This window comes from Lutjanus erythropterus, chromosome 5 (assembly GCF_056507025.1).
Source record: "Lutjanus erythropterus isolate fLutEry1 chromosome 5, fLutEry1.hap2, whole genome shotgun sequence".
NCBI lineage: Eukaryota > Metazoa > Chordata > Actinopteri > Lutjaniformes > Lutjanidae > Lutjanus > Lutjanus erythropterus.
In genome coordinates this window covers 26,114,361-26,141,063 of record NC_139321.1, presented here as the reverse complement: position 1 = coordinate 26,141,063, position 26,703 = coordinate 26,114,361, and the positions used below count along the sequence as shown (strand labels likewise).

At 40.2% G+C, this 26,703-nt stretch overlaps 1 protein-coding gene across 2 annotated transcripts in view; it reads left to right on the top strand.

The window, feature by feature from the left end:
- nlgn3a (neuroligin 3a) overlaps positions 1–26,703 on the top strand; it is a 182,566-nt gene that overhangs the window by 26,311 nt on the left and 129,552 nt on the right. Inside the window, exons 2-3 of one of the 2 annotated variants that reach the window (XM_084719414.1) lie at positions 11,517–12,239; positions 13,338–13,397. In XM_084719414.1, the coding sequence (XP_084575540.1) occupies positions 11,768–12,239; positions 13,338–13,397 (532 nt within the window). In that variant the 5' untranslated portion in view covers positions 11,517–11,767. The remainder of the gene's footprint in view (positions 1–11,516; positions 12,240–13,337; positions 13,398–26,703) is intronic. The other variant, XM_084719415.1, reaches the window with a different exon arrangement.

Sequence of the window (26,703 nt, the reverse complement as noted above, 5' to 3'; positions counted from 1 at the left end):
TGCCAATGAACTTGGTACCCTGATTGTGAGAGATCAACTCCCTGTTGTAATTACCATCCAGCCATCCAGCCAGACCTCAATTAACTCACAGTAAACCTTCAGTTCAACTCTATATGTTTGTGAAGTGTTAATGGCTGCTTTAAGAAAAATGTTTCCCCCAGTCCTGCCCCTGTCAATTCTTTGGTAGCGCTTGATCAGTGTTCAATGCACTGCATATTGTTAGATACATTACTTAAAATGGCATACATTAAGCCTTCAATGCAGAATTTAAATAGGAAATAACCCATTTATTCCAAATGATACCCTCGTTAATCTCACACCGTAATCAATCAATGTGAATATAAGTGAGTTTTCTTCTCCGGCAGTAACTCTGATAACGGGCGGGGAGCTCTACGACAAGCAGCATTTAGACCAAGTGCAGCAGGAGTAATACACAGCAGTTCACATTTGAAGTGATTGTCATAAACTTTGATTTGCTTTATATACGTAGTGCCATGCCAGCGCTGTTCAGGTTCCTTGCACTTGCCTGAATTTTATTAGGGATGCATCCCAGAAGGCTAAAAATCCATCCTCCTTTCCACTGTAAGCCAGAAATTGATGTTAGTGCTGCCATGTTATACGTGCTGTCCTCACAGTGGAAGAGATGAGAGGAGCTGCTAGAAATGTCTGCTGAATTCTCCTTGGTATGCTCAAGTGTATCCTCTCTAGGAATTCAATCATGTTTCGCATATGCTCACCAAGTCCAATCAGATGTGTTGCCACTTCACAGATGTAGCATGATTTGACCAAACAACTAGCAAATACAACATTTAGAAAGCTATCTATGCTGTGTATAGATTGAATATCTCATTTAGATGATCATTGACACTTGTGTGATAATAATAAGCCTGATGACGATGCTTGAGAATATTTACTCAGTCGGTCTACACCTCTTTTTTTGACCTTTTTCCTAGTGTCTCATGAGCAGGAGTAGAAAGTGTGTCAAAAATGAAAGGAAAAGAAATGAAAACAAAACTAAGAGTCTGCAGCCACACTAGCAGCTCTGTGAGGAAAGTCAGCATGCTAACATGCTAACAATGACATTGCTGTGGCAGAAAACAGTTGCACACTCGTAATGCAAAAAATATTTTAATATTTTAATTTCCACATGAAAGCCTTTTGTATTTAACATACATGAACTGAATGGCTTTCCTGGGATGTTTCTGATGAACTTGGTCTTTCTCTGCTGCTCCCATGATGTGAATGTAATTGAGGACACTCGTGAAGGACCACACCTGTATCTTAACCTCTATTTAATGTCTGTTGAACTGCTTTGTCCGTCATTATCCTGAAGAAGGTCACATTGGAACACTGGTAAAAGTTATAGTAGTTATACTAAAATAAATTACTTAAAATATTATTTTTTGCAGCGTGGCTGCAAGTGTGCAGTTTTTTTCTCCCACAACCCGTCATTTTCTCAACACTGATTTTTAGCAGGTCAACTGTTTACCAGTGTCACCATCTTAGTTTAGTGTGTTGGCATGCTTATCAGCACTAAACACAGGTAAGAAACAAACAGGTGAGGGGATTTTTATTAGTTCTGCAAATATTTGGAGAAGGTTACATAAAAGTATTGGGAAAATGGAAATCTAGTTCTGGTGATTGTGTTAAATAAAAAGTCAGGGGATCAGATAAGTTAATACAGTTCATCCTGAGGGCAATATAGTATAGTAGTAGTAGAATAGTTTTCTACCCAGTCCATCCAACAGTTGTCAAGATATTTTACTAAGAACCACAAAAGTCAACCTCATGGTACTGCATGGTACAACACAGATGTGCTCAATAACAACATTAGGGGGATATTTTTTACCCCCAAATCAAAAATACATATTTTTCCTCTTACCTATAGTGCTATTTATCCACACATCCAGTTTTGGTGTATGTAGCTGGGTACTGGAGATATCTTCCCATGGATACCTTCTTCTCTCAAATATAATGGAACTAGATGATACTTGGCTTGTGGTGCTCAAATCACCATGAAACTGCTCACAACAAGGTTTGTGAATTATCTTGAGTAACAGGGTCATAATTTTTGGAAAGCGCTGTTGACAAATTAAATTTTTTTTTTCTTTTTTTTGGCGCTTTGAGCACCTCAAGCTGAGTGCCATGTATCAAAGACAAGGCTAAGATCTCCACAGCCACTATCTCCAACACTAACAAACTCAACAAATTTTTTTAGATGGTTAAGTAGTTCTACAGGTAAGAGAAAAAGTATGTAGAGATGCACAGATTGCAATTTCCTTGGTCGATTCCAATTTAATATTTTTTCAACAGTGTTACCTCCCAATTACAATTTTGGCTGATTCTTCAGATTCTCTAAGAACTATAATTGACAGCATTCACAATCATTTTTGCAACTTTTCTTGTAAAGTTAAATTTGATGTTTCATCAAGTGACCACTGTGCAGAGCATGTGTGCGAATTTGAAAGGCACAGAATCGGATATGTTACACTGACTGGCCAGTCACACACACACACAGAGAAAACCGGTTGGTTCCGGTCGTTTGGTGCATCCCTAAAAATATACATTTTTGATTTTTGGGGTGAACTGTCCCTTTAATCATAATAAGCTAGTAAATAAAAACAAACAGCAAAGTAAGGCAAAACATTAAATTTGTACAGTGTATGCTTTTATCCATCCATACAACATTTTTAAAAAAATTCGACAGTCACGACCATGCCCTCTTAGGACGCAGTAAGTGTACTGCATTTCATACCACTGGTGCAGCTTATAATACATTATCTTATTATATAAAGCATCTTTGGCTAAATGAAAAGTCAGGAGATGACAAAGTCATTAAGATTCTTTCTCAGGGGTCAATAGAGATACTTTACTGACATTGCCACCTGTAGAGCCACACTGCTGGTGTGCCAAAAAATTTTCCCATGATTGATTGATAGTATTCATGTGTAATACTATGGCAGAGAACCCATATGATTCCTGCATAGATATCTAATGGTAAATGGTTGGTAATAGATGATCTGAGATGTGAAGAATAAACACGGTTTCCCAACATGAATTACATTTTGTTCTTTTTTTTTTTTTTTTTTTTTTTTTTACTTCTTCATGGTCAGTGATCTTGTCATTCCTGAGGACGTGACAGAAGCCATCCCCGTCTTGTCCTCTTTCATCAGCAGCACTTTGGTGGGAGTTGTGTTGGCAGGGTGATAGAAATTAAACACAAATGACGTCGTCAAGAGAACAGATCCCACCCCGCAAACGGCATCTGTGGGAGGGCGGATAATGACCATGCCATGTGTAAAGCCTTAATGTGTTTACATATGGCTAGATTAGAGACAGACCCAGTACTTGCCCCTGCGGTTTCTCAAAGAATCCCTGTGGGCTGCTTGAGTGATTAGCTACTTCGAGTTTTTTTCTGTAGGAGTGTCTGGTGGGACTCTGCAGTGGATCAATAGGAGTTAGGATGATGAACTGTTGGGGAAATTTCTTTATTTATCATTTTTTTAAAATGTGTTTTTCCATCTAATTGAATCAGTTAGCTTTGATTAATAAACCTGTTCCCCCACATACTGTTTCACGTATCGTATTACTGCCTAAACCCTATCTGGCACGCACCCCCAGTCAAGAGAAAGAGAGACAATATAGATTTAGGAACAGCTCCACTGCCTCGACTTGCAGCTGTAAGACTTCTAGATCAGATCTGTCCCTATCATTTGAGGCACGAAGAACAAACAATTGTTTCAAGCACCGTCAGCAGTTAACAGAATAGCCATTATTTATTTGCCGTGCAGCCACAGAATTCATCTCAACATGCACTCACCTGGAATCTGTCTTTATTTGGCCTGCCAAGCTCACCCCTTCGTGTTTCCTTGGCCGTTTGGCTGATAATGATACTCGCGGCAGCATTTATCCAGCAGCCAGGAGCGGTGGTGGAGCTTAGCAGGCGGCCACAGCAGCAGCACCGTCAAACCTCGCCATCTCCCGTTTGCTTCTTTAAAAATATGTCAGCATCACCGTGGTGATTAGCAGTCAGAATGTGCTGCGTCTTTGTCCTTGATTTAATGCCAAATCTCCTAAGTAATAATGACTGCACAGGCTCTGTGTCTGATGAAAAAAAGCAAAGGAAGGGAAGAGAGGGCCCTCATCCCTCACTGTTGCAGAGGCACTGATTCCCAGCAGGAGCCTTATGAAGCAGCGGTTTGGTTTTGACATTTTCATGAATGTTGTTTCTGAAACATGCCAATCTCCTTGATTTAATATGGCGTGCTGTTGTTCGTGAAGCCCAGGAGCTTATATGAAGCACGTGCCTGCGAGAGGAGACTGGTTGTATGCCTGTACATGCATTATTGATTTTGCTGTGTTGAAATCCATGTTTGCCTATTTGACATAAACACGTGTAAACAGACAATTTACAGATATATTTTCCTACATTATTGACACGTGGAGGCCAGAGAGCAATCCTATCATAAAAGAACAGCTTGTCTCAAACTGAAGCCTTCACGTTAATGTAGATTAGTGTCTTTCTGCAGCACAAATTGGAGGTGAAGATACTAAGACTGGGTTGCACCAATGAAGATTAATTTACTCTAAGATTCTAATAAAAGTTTAGTAAAACTAGGTCTAAAAGATATTAATCTGGATTTAAAATGATCTCTATTGAACAATTCAAAACTAATCTTAGTTTAGTAAACCCAAGTTTAGTGATGTAAAACAAAAAACCCATTGTGTGCTAGTGGGCTAAAGTGTTAACAAAAATCATTATATTATTTGCTAGAAAAAAAGGTAACAAAATATAGCATTGTTTGCTAGGTAGCCAAAACAAAAAAACAAAAAACAAAAAACGAATAACAAAACGATGTGTTGTTTGGTAGTGAGCTAAAAAGTTAACAAAAGTTAGCATTGTTTGTTAGCTCAGTAAAAAGTTAACAAAAGCTAGCTAGCCAAATAATTAACAAAAAAATTACAATCATCTCTAGCTAGCTAAAAAGTTAACAAAAAATGTTGCATTGTTAGCTTGCTAGCTTAAAATTCAGTTCGCCTGCTTGGCAGAGAAGCTCGTCTCCTCTGAGAAAAACTTGTCGGCCAAATTATCAGCTGGAGTAAAAGTAAGAAGAAACGCATCATAAAACTCAACTGCATGGAGTCTGTCACCTAACTTTCTCAGAGGAACTCAATTATTTTGCTCAGTCCATTATGAAATAGTAGCAATTTTAGAGTTTGACTGGATCACAGTTTAAATTAAAATTCTGGTACAACCAAGTTAAATTTAGTGTAGGTTTAAATGACTAATCTGAAGTTTAAAGAGATGTTCAAATGTAATCTTTCTTAGTTTTAAGTGTGTTTTAAAGTTTGCTGCAACATAATTAAACCATGATTGAATCAGATTTAAAAATGAATCCTTGTTGGTGCAACCCATCTTAAATTAAACTTTTGCTGTTGCCTCTCACATTTTAATGAGTTCATCTGGGGTAACATAGGACTCTGTCTTGTGTTTCCTGTCTTGTTGTCTGTCTCTTATTGTTTCCATAATGGCACATTCAGCTGTAGTTATAATGTCGTGGCACCAGAAGCATTTGTAATCAGTGATTACACTCTCTCAGGTCAGGACAGCTCACTTCATTTGAAGTTAGATGTTCCAGATGACTAATGCAGCTTTGTGAATGCCTTTGTTGCAGACTAGCTACTATAATAACAGAGTGGGGAGAGTCAGAAGCTCCATCTACACAGAACTCTTATTGGTTCCTTTTTTATCAGAGTCCATTCAGCCTCTCTCTAAGGGATGTCGGGGCGTAGGAGTACATTTGGCTCTGTGCTCAGACTTTTATTGCAATGCAGAGATCTCTGCGCTGTAGGAGAACAAAGGGTCTTCTACAGTAAAAGAACCCGGCTGTGGGCTCGGACCAAAATAAAGAGGAAGAAAATCTATGTTTTTCTTCTAAATATGGTATTTGTATGGGAACAACTCACGTGTCGTACCATCAGGTGCTTTTGAATATTGATGAATAGGGATTGGACCAGCAGAATTTAACATGTCCGATTAATCAGGGACCGGAGAATTGGGAAGGAGGGTGTTTAACGGCGTGTACTTGGTGGAGTGCCGTCTTGCATTAAGGGCTAATAACCTCCCTTATACTCAGCACAGCACCCCACCCCACCCCTCCTCCTCCTCCCACTCCTCCTCCTCCTCTCCCTCCCGCCTCCATCACCCCAGTTGTATTTATTATGGGCTGCAAGGCCACGGTGATGAGACGATCAATATTTCTGGGATGATGAGGGAGAACTCATGCAATCTCTCTCTCTGCCTCTCTGTTCCTCCCTTGGCAGTGCTTCAGCAGGTAGAGAGATCAAAGCGGAGAGGACCTCTGAGATGCTGTTGGAGGGGAGACTGATGAAGTCCTCTGTGCTGCGTGTCCTCTAAACACACACACTCCATCACACTGTCCTATGTCCTTGCTATGTCCTGATTAAAAAGTTTGACCTGATGTATTTTATCTCGCACTAGAATTAGTGTTATCACACCTATTCTCTCGCTGTGTGTGCAGATCTAAACAAAAAAAAGGCTTCAGTTAGATTTTCAGTTGAAAACCTTGTGTCGATAGGGAAAGGTGCCTTTTTACAAAAAAAAAAAAACTCCTCTGGGCAGAGATCTTTCTCTTTTCAGGGGATCAATAGGTGGAACTCTTTCCCCCACAGAACACACAATGGATCATAAATGCGATCAATTTAATTTTGAGTTGTTTCAGTTTTTAAAAGAGGGGTCAGAAATGTGGTCATGGCTCATCAGGTGCCCTTTATATTTTATTTTATGTACTTTAAAACTCAGTTGCCAGTTTATCAGGTACGCCTAGTTAAAACAAATGCACTCCAGTAAAGCAGCTCTGCAATAAATCCTACCTTTATGAAAGTTATAGAGTTGCCAAAGTGTTTCTCCATAATGTGCTCCCATTTCAGTTTTTTCTTTAAACTATGTCCTTATTGTTACTGCACATAAAAACACAGGACTCTCCTGGATGATGTAATAATAGGTTTATGTTAGGGCTGCCAGTTTTAATTACTTCAGCTTCGTTTCTTAAAAATCATGTTTTTGTCTGTAATTGTAACACAGTGGAGTGGTCCAAATACTATATAATATCCGAGAACCTTGGTTGCCACGGCTGTGGAGAGGAAGCCAGCCCGGGGCACATATCAAAACAGCAGTGAATTCAAAGTCATTTCAGTTGAGAACAAACCACAGCACCATAGCTGCTGAATTCACCCAGAATTTAAAGGTCCAGTATGTAAGATTTTACAGATATTTATTGGGAATACATGATATAAATGGAATATAATATTCATAAGTAGGTTTTCATTAGTGTATACTCACCTGAAAATAAGAATCATTGTGTTTTCATCACCCAAGAATGAGTCGTTTATATCTACGGTGGATATGGATCCTCTTCCAAGGAGTCTGCCATGTTTTTACTTTAGCCCAGAAGGGACAAACCAAACAGTGGCTCTGGATAGTGCTCTGCATTTTGTGTGCGTTTTGCAGCCACCGTAGTTTGAGTAGGGCAGTTGTTTCCTTCTCCTGTCCTTCTGAGTCTCTGCTAGCAGATGTGATGTGTGCAAGCTGCGAGTTTGCTTCGTTACATACGAATGAAGGTGTGATACATTCAGTAAACAAAATAAACTTACAAAGTGTCAAGAAAGGATATTTTCTTACACCTAATTAAAGAGAAAAACACTGTACACCCTCTGAATCCACGTTTCTCCCTTTTACTGAATGAAGATGCCTTGTTAACTCATTATAAAACTCAGCTAATTGTGGATAGTCAATATATTTGTCCACTTGTCCAACCTTAATGAGATGAAGTGTTTGGAATCTGCAAGCTGACCACAAGATGCCACAAAATCCTACACACTGGTCCTTTAAGTGAAATAGTTTAAGCTACAGACATTGTACATCTTTAGTTAGTCATGCATGTAACAGAATTTTAAGCTTGTTATTGGATTTTTCTTGATGAAATGCACCTTGGGAGTCGCAGTTCATGTCTACCTTGGAATTTTTGTGTGCACAGACATGTTCCGACAGAGTTAGTGCTGCAATGGTGCTATCTTAACACTGACAATGGCGAAAATCAACAGGACTTTTACTTTAAGAACCAGGGGGACCCACAATGACTCCTTCCACTTTGCAACTCTAAAATATTCAGTCGGAACTGTTTTAGAGATTTAACTTAATGAAGATTTTGCAGGCTTTAGTTTGTAGCTTTTGGTTCTGTTGAATTGTAATGCATTATGCTGAACAATGTTTCCAGTATTCAGTCACTGATGTACTGAAAATAGATTGTTTCATTGTCAAAATTTTAGAAATCCTCTATATATAATTCAATAGTACAAAAACTACAGCCTCTAAAATTACCATGAATTTTAATCTACACCTCTTTAAAACAGTTTTAAATGTATAACCTCATGTGGGTTGGATTTAATGCAATGATGCTGTATTATACAGAATTAGTTTTAGGTAGGTGTACCTAATAAACTGCTTTCTAACACTGGTTGTATTTTTTTGGTGTTTGTGGGTGTTTTCTTGCTCAGTGGTGTGTATTCTTACAGTATAAAGGTCTACCTAGGTTCAAGTGTTTCACAGTAGCTGAGGCTATAAATGCTGTGGTGTGTGGCGTTGATCGATGCTATGCACTTGTCTTGTATCCAAACTAAACAGGAATGAAATACCTTTAACTCTGTGGTTTATATCGTGTTTAAATGTGGGGATCTGGCAGTAATGTCTGCCTGGTTTTCAGTCTCTGCTACAGTGATCCATAGTGAGCAGGGAGACTTTTCTAGCATTTCTAGGCCTTTGCCAACCCTTAGCCCCCCAGCACTGCATGCCTTTTAGTCCCCAGATTGGATATGGATGGCTTTTCATGTATTATCACTTAGCAGGTGCTCGGTGTGCCGGAGTCTCTCAGCAGAATTGTCCACCACACGCATTTCATCCCTGCAAGTACCAGTGAGGGTGGGCTCATCTGCAGTGTTTACAACACGTACTGCATGTATGTGTTTTTGATATGAAGTTAAGGCCTCTGTGTACAACTTCCACTGGCAGACTTTGAGCTGATCCACAGCTGCAGAAAACAGGAATAGCTGCCCGGCGATAACAGCACCTCCAGGAACGTCAGGATTGCTTTCTCACAGTGGTTAGTGGCCCTCCAACGGCTGCTGATACATTATAAATCATTTACACAGTCATTTTGGAATGCAATATCCTCCTCTAAATGCTGGCTTTTCTTCTCCATTGTTATTAGAGCGAACACTGCAGTAGGCGCACTAGGCTGAGGAGGACCCTAAGCCACAGAAATTGAAAATTGATCAGGCAGTGTGGGAAGGTGTTGTCACTGGCACCCGCAGTTTACCCAGGGACTGTAGATTAGCATTTACAGCGCTGTCACTGGAGGCACCCGTGCCGCCTGTAGCTACATCCTCCTCTGGCCTTTCTTCTCTTCATCCCTAACAGTGATCTCATGTATGTGCAAACAAGGGAGATGAAATTTAAATTTTACCTCGTTTGTATCTATACCAAAGGGAGATATCGAGAAACTGCTGCATGACATTAAGCAAGACATTAAATTTTCATCACATTATTATGTTCCTGTGCATGACTTTTATGGCTGCGTTTCGGCAGTGGTTCTCCTGTAAATATAGCTGTTCCTCAAAGCAGGGCTCTTCAGTGTTTTTCAGGCTGTGGACCCTTTAGGTGGGGGGGTTCTCTTGTTGGCTGCTACGTCAGCAGCAGTTGTAGCATGGCTAATGTTAGCTGCGTTAGCGTCACCCTCTGCACTTTCGCAGGTGGTTTCTGAGGTGAAGGGTCAGAGTCTCTTACTGGTGAAGTTACAAGTGTAGTGTCTCTTCACTAGTTTACTATTATGGATAGTTATAACATGGTGATTTAATAGGTTAGCTAGCTCACATGATTGTGCAAGAAACTCATGTAACTTGATTACTAAAAATCATTCATGCAAATTCTTTGCATCAAAGCTGTTTAATCCATGTAATCATATACAGCGCAGTAGTAGTGCAACTGAACATAGCTGGTCTGTGATCACGGCTCTGCACTACGGACTAAATTTAAAAATCATAGTGTGAAATAAAGTTTTACCACCACTATTACCTTTGAAGTCATAATTATCTGCTCTTCTTGATTCGGAGTTTGAGACAAGAAAGAAAAAACAAGAGAGATGCATATTAAGTTTTACTCTGAAGTGCAACATCATGTGCCACGGAGGCTTAAAAAAAGCAAGAGCAACTGATTTAAAAGCCATTGCTTTCGCCTCCATTGAGTGAAAGGGTGTGACTTCCTCATTTTCAGTGGTGTAACTGGGAAACAGGGCAAGCTGTCATCCTAGAAATAGATCATAAGATTGTGATGTTTTTTTGTAACTTTTCCAGTATCTACTGCTTTCCCTTCGACACACAGCTCCTCACTCCCTGGAGCAGCTCTGTCTCTTTGCCTGTCTGTAACACAGTCTTTAGTGCTGAATGCTATTACTTGTGTGTGTAACCAGATAGTGCAGTGGACGGTACATCACCTGAGACTACAGAGTGTGGTATTATTAACTGTATAGTGTATAAGTATGTATGATGTGTATTATAGTATTCTATAATGAGGATTTGTAGTATATCGTATAGTAAAAAAAAGTAGATTTTTCTGAAAAGGAAACTAATTAGATGTTTATTTTAATTAATTTATTTTTTATTTTATTTTTCTCTTATTTTCTCTTTTCTATATTTACAATTTAAAAGTTTTTATAATAAATTAAGTTTTTCTGCCATCAATTAATCAATTTCCCAATTAATAATGTTAATAATTGGTGGAATATGTGATTACTAATTTTTTAATGTTTAATTTTTTTCTTCTGAGGACCCCCAAGGGGTTGTGGACTGGATAGGTTCACACATTTGCATGTCCGTCTTAAAACTTATGGTGAAATCAAGTGGTATCTTACAAAGTCTAGTCTTTTTGTTAGTATTATTCTACTGCAGCTCATAAGGGAGACACAGTCAATACATTTTTACAGAGAATAAGGACTGTGGATTATCGGTTAGGAAGGGATGAACATGAGGAATGATTACAGTGAGCAAAAACTGTTTCACTGTTCATACGGACACCTTACTTTTGTTTTAAGACAGACTTAAAACTTTTTACATTGTTATATTGTATACATTGGCCTTTAGAGTAGAATAATTACGTAGTGAAAGTCGATGCCTTCCACATTTCACTTTTCCTGTTACCATTATTAGGCTCATCTTGACAAGTTGCTCAACAGTTAATTGCAATATCCAAGTGAAAGGCAGGTTCTTGAATGTGTGGATTGATGATAGCATGAGGGGCTCTGTCATGTTTATGTGAGCCGTTTTATGTCACGACAAAAAAGGACTCCACAAGTCAATAAAAATGACTGACTAAAAAATGGGAGCAAACTGGTGGGCTGTCAAGGAAATATCATTAATTTTCCTGTCCTCTTCTTCTATTGCAGCACGGGTTAGAGGATCTGACGAGCGGAGACAGAGACAGGAGGACGGTGAATAAGGACCTCGCCACAGAAAGGAAACTGCGTAACTCTGACTGTTCCTCCTCGTCTGCAGGCCGGCAGGCTCCAGTATTGTGGCTGATGACTGTCCCTCAGGTGGCTGGACTGCAGGGCTGAGCGGGAAGCCTGTGTGATCGCTGAGGGAGCGCCCCGGCTTGTATGTTGGTCACTTGCAGTTGCACTCGCTCACGAGGACCATGTGGTTTTCTCCAAGGAGAAGTCGTCTCCCCTCGCAGAACTGGCACGGTGCCCACGGTTGCACCAATTTCAGCGTGTCCTTGTGGGTATTAAGTTTTTGTTGGTGCTTTGTGGCTGTGAGAGGTCAGAGCTACCACCCCACTGTGAACACGCAATACGGGAAACTCCGAGGGGTGAGGGTACCCCTGCCTAGCGAGATTCTGGGGCCTGTGGACCAGTATCTTGGGGTGCCATACGCCGCCTCTCCGGTGGGAGAAAAACGCTTCATGCCCCCGGAGCCTCCTTCCTCCTGGTCGGGTATCAAGAATGCCACTCACTTTGCCCCCGTCTGCCCCCAAAATATTCACAATGCTGTGCCAGAGATCATGATGCCAATATGGTTCACCTTCAACCTGGATATAGTTACCACATACATACAGGATCAACACGAGGATTGTCTTTATCTAAACATCTATGTTCCAACTGAGGATGGTGAGTGTGTCGAGTGAACAGGGTGAAACCAAACCTCTCCTCCTCCTCCTCTTCTGTCTCTTCTGCTTTCCTTTTCTGCTCTCTCTTCTCTAAGATTTCGTGTCACCTCTGTATTTTGCGCGGAGCATGACCTGTTGTCTGGCGCATGCTGTGTCCGTGTCCCATCATCTCCAACCTCCCATTTTGACTTGATCTTTCATTTAGTCTTTTCATCAACTCTCCCCTTCCATGCCACTGTTAGAGGTTCCTCTTTTGATGACTAAATGACTCATTTAATATGACCGAATTCAAAAAGAAAAACAAAAAAAAAATCTAATCATACAAGGAGCAGATTGGAAATACTTGGTGCACCTTCCTACCCTCACTGTCTTGACTGTTCTGGGGATTATTAGCCATTAGTGATTAGTAGCCTGCCTCATAAGTGAATGATCTACTACTGTAGGGTTGGTGAAATATTCTGTCTGGTACACGAGAGGCCTGTGGCATCAGCCTGACCTATGTAAGACCCTTTACTCTCCTTGCTTTATCCTGTTTGTCCTTGCACAAAGCTGAGAGGGTTTTGTGCAAAAGGCAAACATAGATTGGGCTGACTAAAAGTTTGAGATTTCCAGATGTCGACTCCTTTAAATGGCCCCCATTATTTCACCACTTGAAGGAGACCCACACAGGAAAATGGGCTTGAAATGTTAAGTGCTCCAAGAATCAAATGGGCAATGTCAAATAACACTCTCACTTATCAGATGACGATGCAACTTGCAAAAACTTTTGGAAATCCAGCCTCTCTCTGCCTGCTGTGTGGCTGTAATGGGTCTTAAATAGAAGTGCATGTGAATATGGGCTTCCTGTGTCCCAGGATGCAGCAAATTCATTCCACCATTTTGGAATATTTCTGCAGCAACACCCCCAGTTACTTTCTCAACAGGTCCTCTGTTGTTTTTGTTGTTGATGATGATGACTGAGGGAGGGAGGGCGTGGGAGGAGGAGGGAAAGAGGGGGTGAAAGAAAGGGGGGTCTGACTCAGTCTGAGTTGTTGCATGTCACATGCGATCTTTTTCCAGATCTCTCTGTTATTTTGTAGTTTTTCCATTCATTTTACAGTCAAAAGAATATCCAAGGAATGTGCCAGGAAACCCAACAAGAAAATGTGTAGAAAAGGAGGTATGTAAACAAAAAAAAAAAGAAAAAGAAAAGCCAACATGGAACGGAGAGAAAGAGGGGAATTGAAAGAGTGAAAGAGAGAGGAGAGAGTGATGGGTGCATCCTTCCAAAGCCGCCAATATCACCACCTATCAACTCCCAAATCAAAGTGCTAATTGGGATGAACATGGGACTTGTGACTCAGATCAACCTTGACATGAGTGTGAGAGATGAGCGAGTGCTTGTGCTGTGTGGTTTAACTATGAGCGTGTGTCAAGGAGTGAGAATGCAGGTCCCTAAATAAATAATGATGCTTTGTCAAGCAATAGATCGTGATGTCTAAGAATAACATGTCTTTATTTATTTATTTTACATTATTGTATGGCTTGATCATGTTTAAAGTGTGATATTCTTACATTTTGATACAACTGTTGGATTAAATCAGAGGCACGAGTGCTGCTTTGAAATGAGATAAAATTTGACTTGGTATGCAGAGAACTTTAGTCATGTTTCAGACTGCTCTGACAGCACTTAAGACACCAGCTTATTGGAAGTATTTGTCAAATGCGACACCTGAAAGCACAGGAGCCTCAGCGGCTGATTAAATTTACACAAAAAAGTGGAGGGCCACCTCTCTCTTAAATTTATTATTCACAATTGTTCAAATAAGGGGGTGGTGGTGGTGGGGGGGGGGGGGTATTTTATTGGCACGACAGCTTTCATCTATCCATGTGGCAAATGCTCAAACACACAGTCCAATTTCATTAGCAGCAGCTAAAATCTCACTGCTGGTGACAATGTAGGGCTAATTTTCGAACCTGCCTGAAGGCGCCAGGACCGTCTTAGCCGCCCTGAGACTGTGATCCTGAGCATATCTCGCTCCACAGTAAAGATTCAGTTTCAGCTGGGAGACCTCTGCTGTTGATTTCCATGGAGGCAGCAGGCAGCTATTGGCCTCACTCTGTGCTCTCGTACATTCTGCTTTGGTAAACCAATTTTGTTAGAGACAGACTGGCCCTCCAGGCACTTCTGCTTCTGAATTAGTCCCAGTTGTGGAATATACACAGAAATATCTCTTTAATATTCCCCTTCCACTTGGAATTTTTCAATTATCTTCCCCATGTTTGGTAATGAGAAAATGGTTTATCATATGTTGGTTTTGTGACACATTATTGTGCAGAGGAGATGATTGTTGCTCTGTTACCATAAACACAAAGGTTGCAATTTTCAGTCTCGCTGCAAACTCTCTTCATTTCAATTGCACCTTTTTTTTTTAAAACTGCTTCTACTAATCTTGGCTTATGCTGAATTAGCAGTGCAAATGAAGCATAATTTATCCTTCTTAGGCAATGTAGAAAGCAACCTCTGAAGCATACTTTGGTTTTGGTTAAACGTTTCCAACACAAATTTAAAGTCTTATTTGACTACTTCACAGTGAATTGGGAAACTGTTTAACAGTTTGTCACTCCCTTCAGATTTTTAATTAGTGACTTTTCAATAGTTAGATCGGTTACATAAAACTATTAATCTCAAAGGGGTTATTTTTTTTCTATTTAAATGTTCGCAAAGCTTTCAATAGACATCTGTACAATGCAGCAGAGTCATACACACTGTGCACATTCAGTACTCATAACACCTCCAATACCAATTTTACCATCTGTATCTGTGAATGTGCTTCCTCTGAAAGAAAGAGTGATTAATTTTCAGGAAAAAAAAGTATGTTATTTGACTCTTGACGAAATGCTTGTGTGATTGTTGCCAAGCAACAGTATGTAGTTGTGACAGAAGCAGAGTAAATGGCCCTCTTACCTAGCTTGAAGCACCCACCCTTGTTGCAATGTCGATGCCTATCAAGTGAGAAAAATACATTGCCCGTGAAGCCTGTAAAATGCATCACATGCGATCTTGGTAAGATTCTTCTGTTTTTATGCAACATGAGGTTCGAATATTATGATTTGCACGGCGCTATGAGCTTGCGTGAGCATAGAACACAATCTTAAGTATAAACTAGCAGAGTGGTGATAAGTAGGTAATAATGCCTGACAAGGTGTCCATTATTAGGAATTAACAGTTGATGCAGGGGCCCGAACCGTCCGAGCATTATTCCGGATTTAGTCATTTTAGGCAAGGCAAACACAGGCATGGGGCCCTCTGCAGCCCGTCTTCTCTCCCGTTTTCAATCCTTGAATAAATAATAAGTTATGGTTCAATGCGTAGTATTAATTGAAGAGTCTCACAGCCTCAGGAAAGAAGCTGATCTGAAGTCTGGTGTGACAGCAGCGGATACTTCTGTATCTCTTACCAGATGGTGGCAGGGTGAACAGGCTGTGGCCGGGGCGGGTATTTTAGCACAGCTGGGGTGGCTTCACTTTATTTATCAACAGTTTGTACACCACACCAAGCAGTTGTTGCTTACACAGTTGTTTACACGAGCTGGCCATTTTATCACATGGGTTTTTAGAAAGACATAGCATTCTTAACCAGGTTTATGAGGCCTTTTAGAGGGCCTTGATAGCTTGGGGTCTCAGGTAATTGCCTGCCTTTGCGTAATTGTTTCATGTATTTTGATTTCAGTACTGTAATAAACTCTGGTGCAGTCCGACTGATAAAACTGGGTATTAAGTTACTTGACAGAGAATCACAGTTTACAGTGCCATCACTGTCTTTAGAAGGGAACCCCAGATCATGAAAGATTTTGTAAAAGTGATCATTTTAACCAAAACTATGATCTTTCCGTCACCATAACCGAGTGTTTTTTGTCCCTTAACCTGAGCAGATCTTATCCACAGCATTGTCACATTATAAGAAATGATAAATTTTTACAACGTGCACAATGAAGAAACAATGTGTACAAATCTTCCTAGAGTTTTGCAAATTTTGTTCCCATCTAGACATTACTGTAAAAAACGTGGACATTTTCAGGGACAGTTCTATCCGGGGAACCAAAAACAGGGCCATGTGTACTCTTGGCAACAGCCTGAAGTAGTAAGTTGAATAGTGAACGAAATGTGCAGTGATCGCTTATGTGATACAAAGTTCAAGTATCAGTGTGCTGTTTCTCTCTTCTCTGTCTCAAAATTTCTCTTTCTTCAGCTGCATTACCGTCACCAAAATTGCCACATTCTCCAAAAAGGTTAAAAGAAATGTTGAAGTCACTCATTGTTGTAATTAGATGTTGCAGTAAGCTGAAAATGAGGGCTTTGACTGTGTCCCTGTTCCTATGGTTACTCATTCTAACTCATTAATTTACAACAGTTAACAGACAGTTTCACTAGACGTACTTAGTAGGTGTCCATTATCAGGAATTAATGGACACCCTGCAGCCAGTCAGAATCAAGTATTCCCCCAGACCATGCTATAAGAATATACAATGAAGAATTTGGTTTAAACAAGAGGTTGAAAATTACTGAGAAAGTCTTCTGAATGAATCTTGTTCCGACTGAGCGTTGTGCAAGACTTGATTCCCTGATGTCAAAGATGGGCCTCATCTTCTTCCATTAAACTGGAGGAAAGCCCTTAAAACACGCAGCAGTACCCTGAGAGAAGATCAAAGATCTTTATTCCAAAAATAATATAAGGCTGAAGACAAAAATGTAGTCAGATGTTCCTTTTTTCAGTATGGGCGGTTTGTATTCAGAACCAGTGTTGTTGTGCAGCTCATTTTGAGAACAGAACATCACTCTTTGTTCAGAAACAATTTGATGTATGGCTTAAATCAAATTTAGGGAGCGACTGTCCCTTCTTTTGCTAGACCGGTGCAGCACAGCGTGACCAAGATGTCTGAGCAGGTACAGTCATGAGGTCATGTGGAGGTGGTCAAATGTGCAAGATCAGCACTGTAGTCCAGTGCTCTGTCTGAAGTAGCATTATAGTGTGCACACAGGGCACAGAGCAGTGACAAAGCTGCAGACACTGGAGCCTCGGTTATATTACTCAGTCATTTTCTCTGCTCTGAGTCAGAGTGAATGGAGTGAAGAGAAGGGTAATGATGTGCAGGGACACAGCTAAGCACTATTCAGCCTCAGAGTGCTAGATTGGTTCGAGATGGGTCAATTTTGTGAGGACAAACCCTGATGAGGTCAATCTTTATCTTTTAAAAGAGGTTTACATTGTTAAATTGATTGACAAACTTTAAAAGAGATCTGTAAAATCACATGCCTTTGATGAGATCCTCATTGAGGCAGAGTTGTGGTGATAAGGTGCACTCACTGTGCTGCGTGCCACCTGTTTATACAATATGCACATGATTTTCTACAGGGTTTTACAGCGCGTCTCTTTCACTGCTTCACTGCTTGTAACCCGCTTGTAAAACCCGTCCTTAGAGTCCTTCACACTGGTCTCTCTCTGAATAACACCGCTTCTGAGAGACACTCTGAGATCAACCTTCCTGACTCCTAAATTCAGCCCTCATCATGAGTCTATTTGAGATAACTGCAGCGAAATCTGTTGTACGTTTTGGCTTGATTTGGACCACTCAACTATCATTCTTATGCAGCCCTCACAGGCAGCAAGCTGCCATGTGTTACGCAGCCCGGTGCCAGTACTGAACAGCCCGATCAGTTGCCAAACCTGTAGATTAACTACCCCAGCAGAAACGCAGGACACTTTTTCCTCATACCAGATGACCTCCAGATGCTAGAGAGCTGTGAAAACTGCGAAAGAGCCCCAATCCTGGTTAGACTGCGTCTGGGCCATGGCAGACAGTAACACACCATGGTAATCCCGTTGGTTGGCCGACTCAACCCTGCCTCGGGGAAGGAGGGGCTACTCCCTGAGTGCTGCCGAGGAAATCTGTACGCTGAGCAGACAGCACAAAAACTTTCCAAGAAGACAAGAACAAATATTGGCATGTGTGGTTTGAAAACAGAGCAGATGCCAACTTTTGTTTGACAGAAAATTACTTCTCTAATCTTCTATGATCATGTATCTGGGACAGTTGATGACCCCAGTCAGTGAGGAACGGAACGAGCCAGAGGCACATCCAGTCACACTGACTTGAGATGCAAGACGCGACCTAAGCAGGAAGTTCCTATTCAGAGGCCTCCTGCTGCTGTGCTGTCCAGCTTCCACAGTCAGTCCAAGGCTCAATATCACTGTTCTGTTCTTTGTTTATCCCAAGCTAAAAAGGAATAGAGGACACAGCCTGTGCAGTCTTAAAGCCCAGTTAAAGGAGAAAACACTGTTTATTTTTTGCTTCTGGTATTTTTGTTAGCTTAGACCTTGGCTCTTGAACCCTTAAGTCTCTCCTTTAAATAGACTTAATCTGTGTTTTTATGGCTGCACCATAACATGCAACATTTGATACACATTTCCTGAAATTCAAGCTGACATATTCGATATATTTGTAAACTTTGGGATTTTGAAATCGGTGGTTTTGAAGAAAGCTCTGCTACACATCATGCATTTGTAATGATGCATCTGTCAGTGTATTTCGCGGATGAAGAGGTTAAAGGTGTCCTTTGGAGGTTTCTGGCAAACAAACAAAAGTTAGCAAAACACATTTCTTGCATTGTTGAGAATTAAAGGCATACCATACAAGATTTTCTGGAAAATAGTGTATGACTCATGAAAACAGTCATCACTTACGACCGTTGAGAAGTGTGTGGTGGTGTCTGTATCTGCAAACAGCCCTTTGCCTGTATTTTCTTATCTTGTCATGTTTTGGTATTTGGGATATTTCTTCGCTTCAGCCTTTGGGCAGCAGGGGAGGGATGCACCTGAATCCAAATATGTTATTTGGGAAAGCATAAATGATCCAATGGAAATGGATATTTCTTCTATCTGTTGCTCATTAGTACTCGGAAAAAGTCAGCTACATGATTACCTTAGCATAAAAAACTTTCCATGTACCTTAATCAATCACCAATGTAATGCAACCAGATTATTCCCTTTAACTGAAGGATATTTTGTATATACCTTTAAATATTTACTGTAGATAATCTGAACAGAATCATTTGATTTATTTAATTTAATGTTCCTCAGACATATCTAAAAATAAAAAGAGAGAGAGATGAAAATTACAGTATGATATATTTCATCATTAGGTAAACTCTGATATTAATCGTTTTGATGCCTTGTAGGCACAACAGTTGCATTGACGAGGAATATTAAGTTAGAAAATAAAACATTTCCCCTATTTAATGTCACTTTTGGTGTAAACCATGCCCACTTCTGGTCTTATATTCACATACAGATATGGAGGCAGATAATTTTGTCAGTTGAATAGATGTGGATTTTGAGATTGGGGCTATAAAAGCGCAACAGCCAGCTGTTACATTGTATTCTCCATCTCTGTCTTCTGCTCTCTGTCTGTGAGAGCTGACAGATACATCACAAATATACACAGAGGCAGGTTAGACTTAGATAACATTAGTTTTTAGCATGTCAGAGGATTTTTTTTAGCACCCTTTGTCTGCCACAGAGGAAGAGTTACATTGACAGACTCAGTATTGCCTCAGTATGGCCAGAAGTGAAATATTGTAATATTTACAAGTATTTGATTAAATCAAATTGTAATTCAGGCAAAACATTACTGAGTGTCAAGATCCCACAGTTCATCTAGCTGATTGTTCATGTGTATATCCACTTTTGTTTAGTTTTTCAGTTTGGCTGCTTATAAAAAACTAATTTTAGGTTCTTCACAGGGTTGGTAGTTCATTACAGATGCAGATTTATCTGTTGTTTGCTAGGAAAGTCCCAAGGAGGAAATGAGAGTGATGAATTGTTTTCTCTTCCACTGTGGGCGGGACTTAATTGTGCTGATATTGTGCATTTACAAACAATCCTGCATATCCTATCTTTACCGGGCATTTTGAGTGGATTTCTTTCCTCTTAAAACTGAAAAGCTGATTTGTTTTTTTTTCATATTTTAAATCGTACATTATTATCATGTTTGCTTGCTTGCTTGCAGTCTTCTTCTTCACTGCCTTCGTTGGTGCTCTGCCACATTTCTTGGTGTGTCACTGCCACCAACTGTCAATCAGTAGAACAGCGTGAAAACAACAGCAGGGTGTGAATCTCGCCGCCAAACAAAATGGGGACCCACTCGTAAAAACATAGTTCCATAGCACTACTATTGGTATAAAAAAAGGGGGGAAAAAACCCACAGGGTGCCGTTAACCATAATCCAAAAATTTTTAAAACCGCTCTGTGCACCGTGCGTCTATTTTCTCCTGGTTTAATTGTTGAAGTCTGCATACCTGCATTGTACTGGCTTTCGGAAATCAGTAATGATACATATTTAACTGTGGTGCGGCACTTATTTAAATGACAGACAGATTAAGGAGACCAAAGCCTGGTGAGTCTTGATTGCTTTTGTAAGATATTTGTGCAGTGTAGTCTTTTTTACCTAATATGGGGAATAAATGGTTCATTAGGAATCAAGAGCAGAGGTAAGAGATCCCAGTGTGTTTGCTCGACACCATACCCAGAAGCCTGTGGTCTCTGTTAAGTATGTCTCTTTCCATTATCGAGCTGTAGACAGGCAGGAAGACAACTTGGCTGCCTTTTGTTTTTTGTGTTTTTTTTGTTTTTGTGTGTGTGTGTGTGTGTGTGTGTGTGTGTGTGTGTGTTTTTTTTTTTTTGGGGGGGGGGGGACAGCTGAAGCGCAGTGTGAGTTTTGGCTGTCCTTTACTGCAGGATTACAGCCTCCTTAACCTTTTAGCTGCATTCTCCATCATTCTCTCTTATGTGTCCCTCCCAAGCTGTTCCTTAACCTCTACACTGGGAGACAGATTGAGAGAGATGGAGATAGACGGAAAAAAAAGAGAAAGAGACAGACAGGAAGAGCGGAAAGACAGGACGAGAGACAGATCCAGCCACTCTGAAAGAGAAAAATGGCCACCTGAGGATTGGAGACTGAATATAACTGCTCTAAATTGTCAAGGCTGCAACATTTCACATTTCACTAAGTCCCTTTCCACATTCTGACCTTTCTGATATTTAACTCCAAGGCCCATCTATTGTCAGCGAACCTTTTTCCAGCAAAAGAAAGGCAGTTAACATTTAGCCCTTCTGCGATGTATTGAGTGAATTCTGGATTCAGTCAAGAAGTCTCTAGAGTCTGAGAGCACTCTCTATATCTGTGAATGTGTGTGTGTGTGTGTGTACATACGTGTGCACGCTCGGGTTTATTCATGTAAAACTCTACAGCCAACTACCAGAGTGTCTTTTGTTTGCAATTTCATCCTGCTGAAATGTTAAATTTTAATACCCTTTATGTAACAAGTAAGCCCATCAAATGTGGTTTCTTTGAACCTGATTTGATAAATGCGACAGGTTTCTATTTTGCTTGTCAGGGAACATGAATAATAGCTGTTATTCTAGATGCCGCCTGTTTTGAGGCCATGCAAATGTCGGCTCCTGGGGGCCGGCTGTGCAAAGAAACTCAGCAATTCAGTGTGGTTTTATTTTAATTTCACACCCGCTCGCTGCGGCATCACTTTAAAAGACTCAAGGTCAAATATAGGCTCACTTTGCTGAGTCACTGCAGATGTCGCATGTTTGCAGTGCCTATTATAGATCCAACATTTGACACACTGAGGCTCACAGACAGCACAATTCAAAGTGACAGAGCTTCCCTGTCGACACCTGCCATCCAATCTATGGCTGTCTGAAGCAGTATCACTCAATAACCTCACTGTTTTACCACGTTAATGGCACAGTGAACGCTAGTGTAAGTGTAAACGCTAACAAGCCATAAAGAAGGCTGTTGAAGCAGGTGAAACGCTTTTGTACGAATGCTGGCTTTTATTCTCCTAAAACAGTTGTGTAGATTCCCTTGAAACCTACATGAGAGAGACGTGACATCTGATAACTTAATGGCAGTCACGATGAAGATGCTCCTGACTGAGAACTGCTGCTGCTATGAAAGTTGTTCAGCTTTAAAGTGCTATACAGATGTACTTGGCAAACTCCAAGGCCTTTTTTTAAAGTAATTTTTTGGCCTTTTTTCACCTCTATTTGAGTATAGACAGGGAAGGGGGAAGCGAGAGAGAGAGAGGCACGTGCAGCAGTGGGCCACAGGCTAGAATCTAACCAGGGCCTCTGTGGTAAGGACTCACGCCCTGGACACACTGGCTGAGTGAGCAGCGTTTATGTGTGTCATGGAACCTCTTGAGTTTCATTTTGTCACACATTTTGACATATTAACAGGTTAGAGCAGCCCCAGATTGATCAATTCTGTATCTCACCTATTTTGTCTGCAGCAAAAATACACAGTGAAAATTAGGGCCGCAATTAATGATTATTTTCAGTAATCAAACATTCATTCAATTGATCTGAAAACTCTTTTTCTTGAATAAGTTATTAGTTGTTTGATCTAGAAATGTCATAAAATGGTGAAAATCAGTAGCACCCAAGATATGGTCCAAGATGACGTCCTCAAATGCCAAGATAATCATCCTCCTGTCATACAGGACTATAGAAACCAGAAAATATTCATGTATAAGAAGCTGGAATCAGACAATTTAGATTTATTTCCCTGAAAAATGATTGATGAATGATTAGTTGATTATCAAAACAGTTGGTGATTAATTGATTAGAAAAAAAATTGATCAATCATTGAAGCACTGACAAAAATGCTGGTATGATGTTAATAGTCATATCAACATCATACCAGCAACATGTCACCTCTCACTACAATTTCAGTATCTATATCTGTAGAGTATGTCACAGACATGACACAAATGGGTGAAGGACGGCTTTTTTCCAGCACACTAATTTTCTTTCTCTCTTCTTCTCTTTCTCTTTCTCTCTCTCCTTACTTCCCTAACTCTCTCTCTCTCTCTCTCTCTGAACAGAAGCAAAACAATCACCCTGCTTTTTGGTTACAACTCTGTCCTTTTCAGAACTTTTCTGCAAACTCAGTGTAGAAAGATAGGAGCTGGCAGTAGCAGTGCCAGAGGAGAAATGCTGTTGGTGTGGTCACCACGCGCATGTCAGCCACAGCCGTCCAGCCTGATAGCCGTCACGCACTTTGTCAAACAACCCTTACTCACTTCAATGAGATCACTGTGCTGTCATAGTGTGGGGTGTCAGAAGTATACGATGGGTCATCTGGTGAAAAATTTTAATATGGCTCGACATTTACTACAATGTTGTCCAGAAAACAAGTGCAAGTTCATTTACTGTTATTATTACTTTGCATGAACACCATATTTCTGCTCTTTCTCTCTTACATTTCTCTCATACATAAAACTCACCCAGCAATATCCACATGATGGATTTCCACTCTTTTTTGGTTTGATTGCATGCAAGGTTTTTATACGGTATGTTGTTAATGAGTTAGAAATATTGACTATATTAGCCAATGACTGTGCATGAGGTTTTGGCCTACCACACCTGACAAGCTGTTCACCTAAAACAAATTAAAAGCTCGCTCCTGTTTCCACACAACACTCCACAACAACTTCCACAACTTTCTGTAGTTCAACATTGGTCTAATAACATCTTACGACCAAACAGGTTGATGCAGAAATTATGCACATAAGCTTGAAGATGTTGTAGTCATATGATTATGTTTGCATGTCTAAAGGTAGCTGATCATATTGCAGCCCATACAGACTGCGTTATTCATTACACCCAACTATATACTAATGAACAGACTGAACAAGGTCATTGTGCAGATGTGGAATCAACAAGTTCAAAAGGCTCCTCCACTTTGGAGAGCTTGAACGTACTCAGTAAATGTCATGACACTCAGCCTGTTGCATTATGCAGTATATTGCATCTATCAATTAACAATGGATGAGGTATTCAGACACGGCGGCGCATTCATTCAAATAAAAGCTGTTTAACTGGAGCCTATGCCAGAGAGGTTTTTAATGTTCCCGACTTCTGTGTCCATACTTTGTGAATGTTAGTGTCTTTCTCTGACTCCACCCAACTGCCCCAGCTTTCGCTTTGATCAGACTGCAGTCAAAACAGTGATCAGATCAGATTTGTTTGTCCAGACATCACCAACCTGTCTTTATGGGTCGCTGTTGTAACGTAGGCATCGCTAACTTTGTACGCTGGTGATGTAGCTTTCCAAAGCATAAGCATAAGACATGAAGATCGATTACTGCGCCCTCCAAACAATCTTGTTGTCACATCACAGTGCAGAGCTTTGTCTTCTTCCGCTGCTCTGGATAGCTCTGCTAGTAGCAGTATGGATTCTGGTGAGCCGCTCTGATGCTCTAATGTCACTCTGGTTTTGACATTGTTGTGAGTCACGTTGTGAGTGTCATGAAAGACACTTTCCAGACACGTTTCCAGAGCATCTGGAATGGGGCACATCCGTACAAAAATGAGATTACAGTTGCATTTCAAATCATTTCTGAATGTGGCAATTTACAAAAATTGCATTTCATGTGTGTGTTTTTTTTCACTGTCCAGACTTTCTAAAATCAATCTGGGTACAATATGCAAAAAAATGGATGTGGGCTGGCAGTATGAACAAAGCCTTAGTGACTTTAGAGTAAATACTGAATCTACTGATTCAGATGTTGACATGATCATTCAACGTGTCTCTGGGCCTGATCTGACCTACAATTTCAAATTTGATGAACTGCCCTGATTGTGGTCATTTGGATCATCATCCAGAGACCATGAATATCTACTGCAAGTTTAATGTTATTCACACTATTAGTTGTCTTGAAGCAAAAGTTGATAATTTGTTCTAAGCAAAGGTAAGATCCTTGCCTCATGGTGAATTTAGTTAGTAGATGATGGCTTGAACAGCAGCCTCACTCATTAAATATATGGCATTTGCTGTGTAAAATAACTGTTAAGCATACGGAGATCTTAAATGGTTCCATACCTTCCATGACAATCAGCCCCCTTGATGTTGACATTAATTCATATTCATTAAGGCTGTCAAAGTTAACACGTTCATAACGCCTTTACGCAAATTCCTTTTAACACCACTTATTTTTTGACGTATGATTAACGTACGTTCTGTTATATTGGCCTGACCAATAGTTTGAATCAGAAGCGAGCTTCTCTGTCACCCGACAACATAAACAGGCTTGTCTGTTTAAGCAACTGACTCAAAGCAAAGAAATAGAAGTATATGAGGATGGAGAGCAGAGAGTGCTGATCGAGCTGCAGCTCCACCTGAAACCAGGTAAAATTAGAAATAAGGCTGACCCACAGCAGGGAGGGAGGGAGAGAGAGAGAGAGAGAGAGAGAGAGAGAGAGAGAGAATATGGACAGATGTGTCTTGATATAAAAACTTTTTATGATCTTGAATCATAATATTACTGTACACCTTTGTTGTGTGTGATTTCTTTACTCCAAGTCCGATTTGTTTACTTTTAAATACTTAATTATTTCATGCTGATTGATCACAACAGTGAGGGAGGAGAAACGAGCTGCAGAGAGGAGGGAGGGGGAGCGAGTGTGTTGACCGATATAAAAACTTAATCGATGATGAATCCTGATGTTACCGTACAGTTCTGTGGTTTAAACACTACAGATAAAAATATCTGTCACTGCAAAGGCCAAACTGACAGACACTCATCTTCTCCACAAAACATTTGTGCTGCATTATTGTAGGTCATGATGAAGAATCCAGACTCTGTCTCTCCTCTTCATCTCCTCGGTGTGTGTCGATGTGCAGTTTGCTGTCTGCTGTCGTGCACCGTTTGTCATTATATAGACTAAGCTGAATAAAGGTGAGGGTTTTTCTCCTCAGAGTACAATATCTTTTTTTAAAAAAGAAATTCACTATTATTAACAATAATAATACTAAAGAAATAAACAGATACATATAAATAGCGACTTTTTCCTAAAATACTGCTGGTTCTGTAGTGTTGGAATTTTAAATCTAAAGCCTGCAGTGAACCATAGAAGCTAAAATTGACTTTTCTATTCATGTTTTTAGTGTATTTTGGCTTTAATGTTAAATTGAGCAGGTCAGTATGCTTATTTGTGCCTGATGGACTTGGGTTTGTCATGTTATTATTTGAGCTTATTTTTTATGCCAAATGCAGTGTCTTTGAAGGTTTCTGGACAATATTTGTCAATGTTTTTCGTTAATGTATTTCATTTAATAAAGTCACCTTTGAATTACACTTTAAACACTTTAAAAATTATCCCTTTAAGGTACATTTTGAACAATGAAAATCTGTGCAATTAATTTGCGATTAATTGTGATTAACTGCAGACAGTCATGCAATTCATCGCAATTAAATATTTCAATCGATTGACAGCACTAATATTCATACTTACTGGCTTAGTGATTATAATAGAGGGAAATCCAAGGTCACAATTTCATTAGGATTTACTGTATCAAACATTGCTCAGGAGGAAAATCTGTGCTGACAACGGTGCTAAAGTAAGGTCA